This window comes from Dioscorea cayenensis, chromosome 14 (assembly GCF_009730915.1).
Source record: "Dioscorea cayenensis subsp. rotundata cultivar TDr96_F1 chromosome 14, TDr96_F1_v2_PseudoChromosome.rev07_lg8_w22 25.fasta, whole genome shotgun sequence".
NCBI classification, from domain to species: Eukaryota; Viridiplantae; Streptophyta; class Magnoliopsida; order Dioscoreales; family Dioscoreaceae; genus Dioscorea; species Dioscorea cayenensis.
In genome coordinates, this window is record NC_052484.1 from 1666504 (window position 1) to 1677913 (window position 11410).

Sequence of the window (11410 nt, forward strand, 5' to 3'; positions counted from 1 at the left end):
TGAAGACATTTATAAACTCTATAATAATATTATTATGTTAAAATATAGTGGAAATTGCCAAAAACACCCTGTAAGTTTGCAATATTGCCAAAAATACCCTGTTAGTTTTACACTCCCCAAAAACCCCTTCCTTTTGAATACTATGATTTTTTTAAACCCCCAAACATCTAATGATGATCGATAGAGTTAATTTGAAATTTTTGGATCGAAATTGTCCCCTGCATGGGAAGTGTAGCAAGTGTAGCAGGGGTTTGACTATAACGCCTCAGGTCTGATGAGTTTCATTTAAAAAATGAAGCTTTCATTTAAAAATATGAGGTATGAGTTATCGCTTTAAAAATGAGTTTCCTGTTTAAAAATGAGTTTTCTATTTAAAAATGAGTTTTTGTTTTAAAAAACGAGTTTTTCTGCTTAAGAAATGAGGTTTCTGCTTAAAAATGAAGTCTCTGTTTAAGAAATGAGTTTTCTGCTTTTAAGAAATGAGGGTTTTTGTTTAAAAAAATGAGGTCTCTATTTAAGAAATAAGTTTTTGTGAGTGTATTTATCACCCCCAAAATCTCTTTTATCAGTAGAATTTGGGCAGATGAGACAAAGCATGCGGCTCACAATCACAGTCACGTTGCATGAAAAATGGGATTTCGAACTCTGGAATTTTGATCTCCACCTCGATCTAGATCTCGATCTTGCCAGAGAAAAAAGGTCGCGACCTTCGATGCCTGCCGACGACGAGGAGCATGCGGTCTTCCCCGAGGTCGACGCACGAAGAAGATGAAAGAGATGAGGTCGACGGCAGGGGAAGACGATGAAGGCGAGGCAGTGAGATCGAACCCTCACTCGCGCGCCGCTTCCTCCCTCCGCTCTCTGTCACCGACTTAGGCACCATGGATCCAAACCCGGGAATGATCCCTAACCCTAACCCTATTGCTATCCATGTGCAGGTCTCCGCAATCGAGAATGGTTCCATTCAAGTTCAGACTCGTCTTATCCGACGTCGCTCATCAGAGACCTCACCACTCCGACCGCCGAGGAGCGTCACCAACCGGATCGCCAACGCCGACAAAGATTTCTCCTTTAAGACCCCACACGAGCAGTCACCTCGGAAATCGCTCGCCGGATCTGGAGCTCGAGCACTCAAACGTCATGCGAGATCAGCAGCGATGAGATACTTTCAAATGTCCCTACTCAATGGGGTTTCTGCTTTAAAAATGAGGTCTCTGCTTTAAAAAATAAGCTCTCGTTTAAGAAATGAGTTCTCTGTTTATATGCTTGTTTGTCTTTGTTTAACTATCTATGTTTCTGTTTAATATATTGCGTTTACGCTTTAAAAAGTGCTTAAATATCGTTGTTTTCTATTTAAATATGTCACGAGTCGCAACCTTTCGATCGCCTTCGCTCGACGACGAGGAGCATCGCGGTCTTCCCGAGGTCGGCGTCGAAGAAGATGAGAAGAGATGAGAGGTCGACGGCGGGGAAGACGATGAAGACGAAGGCAGGCGAGATCGAACCCCTCATCGGCGCCGCTCTCCCTCCCTCCGTTCGCCACCGACTTAGGGCACCATGGATCCAAACCCCGAATGATCCCTAACCCTAACCCTATTGCTATCCATGTTGCGGTCTCCGCGATCGAGAATGGTTCCGCTTCAGTTCGACTCGCTCTTATCCGACGTCGCCACCGAAGACCTCACCACTCCGACCGCCGAGGAACGTCGCCAACCGGATCGCCAACGCCCGATAAAGATTTCTCCTTTAAGACCCCACACGAGCGAGCCACCTTCGAGATCGCTCGCCGGATCTGGAGCTCGAGACTCAGCGTTCAGCCTGAGATCGGCGACGATGAGATACTCAATGTCCCTACTCAATGAGGTTTCGTTTAAAAATGAGGTCTCTGCTTTAAAAAAATAAGCTCTGCTTTTAAGAAATGAGTTCTCTGTTTATATGCTTGTTTGTCTTTTGTTTAACTATCGATGTTTATGTTTAATATATTGCGCTTTACGCTTTAAAAAAAGTGCTTAAATATCGTTGTTTCTTTTGAAATATGTACGAGTGGCCAAGATTAATTGGTTTTTATATCCAGGATTAATTTATCACGTAAATATTTGTTTTTCTGTTTAAATATTAATGTTTTTGTTTAAAAAATAAGTTTTATGTTTAAAAAAATGAGGTTTCTGTTTAAGAAATGAGGTTTCTGTTTAAGAAATGAACTCTCTGTTTAAGAAATGAACTCTCTGTTTAAAAAAATGAGTACATGCAAAAAGGAATGCAAAAAAGAATGAAAAAAATGTATGCAAAAAGGTTTAAGGGTAATGATGGAATTTCATAATGCAGGGGTAAAAAGGAAGTGAAACAATAAAGGAAGGGCTGTCTGAGGTATGCAAAACTCACATGGGCTGTTTGGGAAGTTTTGAAATTATCGATGGGTAAACAGTAATTTTCCCTAAAATATATCGCAGATTTAAAAAAAAAACAGAAAGATAGTTCTGATTGATTGAATTACTATTAAGATTATAAACATGATGAGAGCATTGTGCATCGTATTTTTATTATATAACTGTTTATAGTACTACACATCATAATTTATCATATTGATTACTATAAAAGTTACATTTTGATATCAATATATGATCAATAGCCGTTGGATTTGAATTCAATCACTATTAGAGGGACAACTGTAGAGTGTTTATCTGTGGATTCCCCTGGTAAACTGCCTTATTATATATATATATAAATATAATTACGAAGTTAAATAGGAGTTTTAAATTTCAATTTAAATTGACTAATATTAAAATTTATAAAAATTAAATTGAAAGGAACTAGCTTAAATTATTTAATTTTAAGTTGGGCTTGAGTTGTGTTGCCCTGTCAAACCGATCTATTAAAGACATGGAAAGCACGAACTATTTTGAAGTATTTATTTATGTATTTATTTATTAAGAAAATAATTTATATGTCTTTATAAAAACAAGTAATTATTTATGTGCTTATTTGAATTATTGTACTTATCTAGTGATTAAGAACTGTTTTAAAAATTTATATAAAAGTATTTCTGGTGTCGGCCCATATTCTCTCTCCAATAGCCCAATATGGATAATGAAAATAAATAAATGAATAGATAATAGTTTTGATTTTTTTTTTTTTATTATTTACTTATGTTTTTAAGTCTTCGATTCAAATTGTTCCCTCCAGAAATATGATGTTAATAAGGGAATTTAAAAATTTGAGTTAGAAATGAGATGTAGAGACTAATTATTATGAATGAAAATAACCAAAGGTTAATAAGTAAATATTATTTATATATATATACAAAAATAAATAAGTCATATGTGTGGTTTTTTTTAAGTATTCCACACTCTCATTTATACAGTGAGATTCGATCATGTCTCACCTGTACACCGAAGACCAAGGTATTATTAGGCTAAAGCGTTATGAGCAAGATAAAAATAATGTATTTTAGATAATAATAATTAATATAATAATTTAAAAAAAACCTTGTTACTTAGATTCAATTTATTTAATTTTGGGTAATATATAAAATTATAAAAGATCAACTACTTTGATGTTTATTCATACTTCCGTAATAAAATCATGGGTTTATTAATGCTTTTATTATTTCCTCAAATAAATTTTAAAAAGCGAATTCTATTTTAATTATTGAAAGTGCAATGTGATTTGTAATAGATAAGTCTCCCAAGTTATGATGAAACATTGCCTTCAAATTTTTCTATTTTTAAAAACATAATGAATAAGAAGAAGAAAAAGACACACAAATTTACATAAAAAACTCAAAAATCAGCAAAACCACAATTAAAGAAAAAGAAGATAATTTCATTATATTAAAAATTAAGTTTAATAATGGCAGTACAATTTTTTTTCATTGCCCTACAGACGGCTAATATGGTAATGATGAACAATTCAGTTTATTGAAATTATTTTATCAAAATAATTTTTTAAAAATATACTTAAGTATACCCCTAGTGCATTTATAAGTCATATTGATTTATATTTGGATTTAATTTAAACTATCACTTAACTTTATTGTTTTTTTAAATAAGTTTTGAAAGCTTTTTATATATATATATAAGTTCTATCTGTCCAATCCCCCATTAGCACTATAGATTAATCCTCCAAAAATTTCTCATAATTAAAAAAATCACTAATTGTATAGTGACTTTTTCAAATCCGGCCAAATATAATTGTGATAAAAAATTATAACAGATTTATAAAAAAAACATTTGATAATAATAAAGTATATTAAATCAAATAGGGCATATTTGGGACCATATTATGATATATTAGTTGATTATACTTTACTTGCCAATTTCGGAATATATAATCAGTATAAATATAGTGTGATTGATTATTTTCATATTTTTATAAACAAATCATGTGGATCCTAATTAATATATATTAATTACCATACCACAAAAATATGATAAAACAATTATATAAAATCCCAAAGTCACTCCATCTCTAAATTTGTCACCCTTAATGATGCACCTATCTTTGTGTATTTTTTTTCTAATTCATTGACTCTTTTCACAAGAGTCTGTGTATAATATATACATTGCTTGCCAGAGCAGCCATGGTTCAAAGAGTCAATGCTAATTGATGCTTTTGTTTTTGTTGATATTATTATTATTAGTAGTAGTATTAGTCTTAATTAATTATTAATCAGTGTTTCTATTATCTTTGTTTAATCAAGTCTTGAATCCAACTCACATTTAACATGCATTGGGTTCTCCCATTTATATCTCTAGTCTCTACCATGTGCTTCTTTTTTTAATATTTATTTGCATGATTATAATTAATTATTTTAACATGTATTATTAAATAAATCAATGAAGTTTTAAAACAATATATATTTTTAAGACTGATATTTAATTAAGTTCTTATTTTATGAAGTCGAATATTAAGATAAAGAGGTGATGTCTTTAAAAATATGTCTATATATATATATATATATATATGGCAATTCCTCATATAAAAATAGTCATAGATTTAAGGGAAATTCATGTAGCAGCTATTAAATCATTATTTAATGGTTGCTATTAATGTGGTCCTTCTTTAGAATATAGGATGTTTGATTGTTTATAAATAATTACTGTTTTTTGTTCTTTGGTGAAGGAGGGAGGGCTTCACTATAACAGTTAGGCTTTGCTTTTAATAGCCATTGTTTAACATCTCTAGATTTTAAATCTAAAGATATCCATGGATAATCAACCTTTTATATATATATATATATATATATATATTGTACTATTATGGTTATTTTATAACACATTTCAATTATTTAAATTGTCTTGTTGAAAGCTATGGAGTGTAATATAATTTATATATTTAAAATTTTAATGAGAACTTTCATATATTATTCATGTCCATGTCTCACAAATGTCTCAGTTTTTTATGTATTATTTTTCTATATCTTTATTTTAATACAACGTTTTAACACAAAAATATATAAAACTTATTTCGTATATATATATATATATACTTATGTGCATTGAAAGATGTCAAGTATAACATAAATATGTTTAAAATTTTAATGAGGTATTAGAGAACCTTCATGTACTAATGTCACCGTCTCTGAAGTATTGTTAGGTATTATTGTCTGTTTTCCCATATTCTTGTTTGAATATTACATTCTAATATAAAAAAATATGTGAAACTTAAGTTCATTATTCTTTAAAAGAGTTTCAATTAGTTTATTTTTTTCTTTTTTTTTCTTGGCCATAATTGGCATATTCTTTTTTTTAAACCGATCTTAGCAGTGATGACTATGAGGAACTTTTCTTTTGTCATTAATGCATGTGATTCATCAACTTTAATTAAAAAAATTGTGGACCATAATTTTCAAGATCTTCAAGTCATGTTCTACGTTGAAGTTTTTATTTGTCATTCATAGTTAGGCAGAATTCACCTAAACGCAATGAATATTTTATGCATGCACTCGTGAAACTATCTTAGAAAAATTTTTTTGACAATCAAGTTAATTATAAATATCAATTATTGTTCATTTGATTTCGATTGCTTAGCTTTTTCTAACGCATGAGCATTTTTGTCAAAACGGTATGTTCAAAGTCATTGTTTATCATATATGATAATTAGTATAAATTAATAAATATTTTACATTATAGTATTTGTCTCTCAAACTTTTATCTATTAATCATAAAGTTTTAATTTGCTTTTGATTATAATAATTTTAACGTGACTTGTACTCAATCAATATTGTCCAAAGTTTCAATGTAGTTAGATAACTTTAGTCAATCTTGCATGGGTGGTAGGTAACTCATTATAAAATTCAAATTTTCAATCTACTTTAAACCACTAACGATATATATATCTATATAATCACTTATTATTTCTTTAGAAAACTTAATTTCAAAAAAAAAAAAAACTCTCTATATAAATAACCATTAAATTTATTAATCTTTCCACCATTTTTCAATGTGATAATTAACACACTTAATTAATTACATCATAAACTTAATTATTGATCAATCTTGTCAAATGAATTACCTAGCTATCAATTAAATTATTTAATGGTTTCTCTTCATATTAATTAATAACCCAAAATTTTCCACTCTTTACCAAACAATTAATTTCAATAGTGTATGGATTCCAATTAAGCAAACTCTTAGAACTAATACTAAGTCAATGCTTTGAACTAGTCCTTTAATGAATGGTAGCTGTCTTCAATCAAAGAAGAAAGAAGGCTACAATTGCAAAGTCTTAATCTTGACAAGTTAGTGTTATTCTTAATGACATTTTGTACTTTATAGCTGTGAACCACATATTCCAGTTTAAATTGTAATTGCATTGATGTTGATGTTGAGTTTATAATTAATTAATTAATTAATAACTTGATATTTAATATACACACACACATATAATTTTATTATTCATAAGTGTACAAGTAATGAATTTTAGAAAGAAACTTATATTGATGATCACTAAAAAAGAATGGCCACTTTAAATATTTAAATATATGACATAATAATGAAGCTCAAGGTTTGCTAGGAATATTTTATCTTAATTTGAACCATCTGAATTCATAATAGAAATGAAACTTAGTTTTGGTAAGTTAGTTAGTTCCTATACATATATTTATTAGGTTTGGTGATGGCTGTTTTAGACTATCATCTTAATTTGGATTTTATATTATAAATAATATGAAAGCTTGTTTATTATTCAGAAATAATTAGTCTATTTTAGCTTAAGCTGTGATTATTATAGTTGAATATAAACTAATTTAATAAATGACAGAAAAAATATTACTATCTTGATAAGTACTATAAATAATGTATAAGCTCGATATGCATTTATACTAATTATATTGTTTGTTGACTCTACTATCCTAATTAAAGCTCTAACTTAAAAATAGTACCGATAACAATAAACTACTTATGTCGTATATAGATAACACTAATAAGTACACTTATAAAAGATGATATTTTTTTCCGTCACTTAATTAATAAGCCTAATAACAAAACATCATCTTTGTACTATGATTTTTTCCAAAAAAAAAAAAAGAACTATTTATTGTTTATAAAAATTTCTTCCATCTCTAAATGTTGTGAAGCACTAATTGATCCACATCTTCAAAAAACACTTTTGCATGCACACAAACCATACAAATTTATATGTTACCTAAAGCTAAGAAGGACACCCACAAAAAAAAAATAAAAAAAAATAAAAAATTAAATGAACAAAAAGAAAAACAAGTAAAAACAAAGCTAAGAGATGTTTGGTAGATGTCACATTAACAGAACAAACCAATCTTTTTATGATGATGATGATCATGAGAAAGGAAAAACAAAAGAAAGAGTGAGAAAGAAGAAGTTGTAGATGAGTTATTATTGATTAGATTAGATGGTTTGTAGGGACCCATCCACAAAGGCATAGAGAATGACCTTTGTTCTAAGTCTTTGTGGCACTTAGGCTTGAGATAAAAGACAAACCAAAGAGAGTTGTGACTGATTGAAATCAGACAGCCTATCTTTTGACTTCATTCCCATCATCTCTCTTTCTCTCTTTCTCTATATCTTGTTTTCTTAGTTATATAGAAACATATAAGGTTTGTTTAAGGGAGGAGTTGAGAAGGTGGAGGTGAGGAAAAAACATGGGAAGGACACCATGTTGTGATAAGGCAAATGTGAAGAAGGGACCATGGTCTCCAGAGGAAGATAACAAGCTCAAGGAGTTCATTGAAAAGTATGGCACTGGTGGCAATTGGATTGCTCTACCTCACAAAGCTGGTTTGTTTTCTTAACTTCTTCCCTTCCTTCTTTTTCTTAGTGTGTGTGTGTGTGTGTGTGTGTGTGTGCAGAGAGTGTGAGAGAGAATGATAAGGTTAGTTTTGGGTTATGGGTTTCTTTCCAAAGTCTTCTTTGTATATCTTATCTTAATATATAAATTAAAGTTTATGATAAGATATAGGGAGAATGGTAAAGTACTGTACGTGTGTATATATATATACATGTTCTTTCTTTCCTTTTTTTCTTGTGATGTTCTTGTCAAAGAGTGTTGGGAGAGAATGATAGTATATATTTATATATATATCTACTTGTTCATTTTCTTTGCTTCTTTTCTTGTTATGTTCTTGTCAACGATTGTGAGAGAAAGAGAGAATGGTAAGATTAGTTAATTTAGAAATATGGGTTTCTTTCCTAAGTTTTCTTTGTGTACCTTATCTCAATATATAAATTAGTGTTTATCAAGAGCCATAGAGCTAGAGAATGGTAGTGTACAATGTATACATACATATATATATATATATATATATATATATATATAAACACTAATTCATTCCTTCTCTTCTTCTTTTCCTCTTATGTTCTTGACTTTGCATGAATCTCAGAGAGAGAGCTAATTTTTAGTGTTATATTTTGTCATTGTATTCTTATCTTTTTTGGTGGCTAGCTGCATGAAGGAAAGGTAGTATTTATCATTAAGGTTCCATAAAAAGAAACAATAAAAAGAGAGAATAAATGGTATTAATTATACATGCACACAACTTTCTTTTAATTAAGTACTATAGTATATATATAATATTGGATGATTTTTAGGATTGAGAAGGTGCGGCAAGAGTTGCAGATTGAGATGGCTAAATTATCTCAGACCAAACATTAAACATGGTGAGTTCTCTCCTGATGAAGACATGATCATTTGCAACCTCTTTGCCAACATTGGAAGCAGGTAAGTCTATATATATACATATATAAAATATAATTAGTATATTATTAATTCATTAATGAGTTAAGAAATATATTTTGCATTCTTTTGAAGGTGGTCTGTGATAGCAGCACAACTTCCAGGAAGAACAGACAATGATATAAAGAATTATTGGAACACAAAGCTCAAGAAGAGAGTTCTTGGAATCACTAGCACTACAACTACTTCTTCTTCATCTCATGAGAGAATTAATAAACCTCCCATTCAAATGTCTTCATCTTCATCTTCATCTTTAAACACATCAACAGTATTTCAAACTGCATCACTGCAACAGTACTACAAAATGGAAGACATTAATGGAAGTGTCCTCATGTTTGGAAGTGATTACAACCAAAATGTAGATCTTGGGAACTATATCTTTGGTGGAGTACTTCCATATGATCATCATAATGTTTATGAGGATGAGTTTTCACAGCTGTTCACCAATAGTAGTCATGAAGGAGCAGGGAAATTCATGTACTAGTTCACATCTATTGACTTCCAAATCATGTTTTATTATATAAATATGAGTGTGTGTGCATGATATATCTTGTCTTTCAGTGAAAAGAGTTTGTGTTTCTTTTTGTGTTGTCTTGATAGGAAGACTGTGACAGTACATGGGTTTAAAGTATGACTTGGCTTTTCATGTATAGTTTTCTTTTTTGGATTTCATGTTAATTAATTTGAACTCTCTAACCATTTTCATATATATATATATATATATATATATTTGTGTGGGTGGGTAATGATGTTTTTAATTAGGTGATAACTTTGAATAGTTTTCGGAATGATTAAATGCTAATTAGTTGACATCACCTTGTCATCATATTCACATCATTTTTTATAAAAAAAATTTTTGATTCTTTGTTTTTTTCTCTCTCAAATTTTAAATCTAAACTCTAAATATTTAGGGTTTTGTAACAAGATATGCTAAGTGATATCCTGTTGTAGTGATGACAGTTTGTATTTTTTTTTTAAATTCATGTTCAATTACTTTAGTATTTGATATATATATATATATATATATTAAAAGTCATATGTGGAAGTTTGTAAACAATGATAAAAAATAAGAGAGAGCGTGAGGAGGGAAAGAGATGAAGAGAGCACAGATTGGGTGGAACCACCATGAAAGAGAGGTTTGGGAGAAACAGATATTGAAGACACAGAAAGATTATTGGATGTTAATCTAACGGTCCCTAAGATATGCGTAGATTTAAATATAGTGCTAATTTTATTTGTTTACTTTAAATATATTACCTTATATATTTACTATATTTATTATTAGTTTGCTAGTCTTTTTAATATATTTTATGCTAATATTATAAAGATAGAGATTTGTTTAAAATATGGATGAGTTGGGTAAGCTACAAGCATTGGATGCATTTTATTTTATTTGAACTAATTTAATTAGATCAATGGGTCCCATGCATTGTTTGGATCCAATGTTAGTTTGATGCTCCGATACATATCATTGAGACTAGACGTTTCTATATTGTCTCTTGTTACTCAAATTAAGAAGTCTTTCTATGATATTCTAGTATGGTAACAAAACCTAAAAAATAGATTTTTCACCATCATAATTAGTCGTATGAAAGGAATGGCTAGCTATATCCAATGTTTTAAACCCAATTCATTTGAGATACAACCACGCCACCATCTTTTGAAGCTACAATTTGATCCGGTGACTTGACTTGGTAAGTAGTTGTCTGTCCACCAAGAGTGAGGTCAACTGGGTATTGTCCTTTTTTTTTCCTAATTGAAGTAGTTTATCCATATTAAAAAAAAACTGGGCATGATTAAATTACTAATTTAATGTTTTTTTATTGGGCATTAAAATAATACCATTTTCAATCTTTAGATTATTATGACATGATTGTTAGATTTTATTTAGTATATTATGTTAGTATTTATAACTTATATAAAAACCTATTTATCTGTTATACTTTTATATTATTGGTTTTAAAAGTTTTAGCAATTTATAGTATATCTTATATAATTATATACAATTAAAAAATTATATATTATTTACAATTGGGTCAATCCTAGTTCAACTTCCAATCGTTGACCCGTAATCCAGGGGCTTTTCTAGGTCACTCCTAGGTTAAATTTCAAACCAATATTTGTCACACCCACCCCTTCTACTGAGGTAAATGTGGCACCCATCAGTTAAAATTCCCTTTTAACTGGAAACTGACACCCTGTT

At 29.8% G+C, this 11410-nt stretch overlaps 1 protein-coding gene across 1 annotated transcript; it reads left to right on the plus strand.

Annotated features, from left to right (window-relative positions):
* Nucleotides 1-7985: 7985 nt before the first annotated feature.
* LOC120275387 (transcription factor MYB36-like) lies at nt 7986-9857 on the plus strand. Its single transcript, XM_039281942.1, has 3 exons — nt 7986-8252; nt 9063-9192; nt 9283-9857. The coding sequence occupies exons 1-3, from the start codon at nt 8117-8119 to the stop codon at nt 9689-9691; spliced, it is 675 nt and encodes a 224-aa protein (XP_039137876.1). The 5' UTR covers nt 7986-8116; the 3' UTR covers nt 9692-9857.
* Nucleotides 9858-11410: the final 1553 nt, after the last annotated feature.

Bases quoted from the DNA above. Each gene is read 5' to 3' on its own strand.
- LOC120275387 (XM_039281942.1), top strand. From the start codon at position 8,117: ATGGGAAGGACACCATGTTGTGATAAGGCAAATGTGAAGAAGGGACCA. The intron at 8,253-9,062 runs GTTTGTTTTCTT...GATGATTTTTAG, and splicing joins TGCTCTACCTCACAAAGCTG to GATTGAGAAGGTGCGGCAAG. The intron at 9,193-9,282 runs GTAAGTCTATAT...ATTCTTTTGAAG, and splicing joins TTTGCCAACATTGGAAGCAG to GTGGTCTGTGATAGCAGCAC.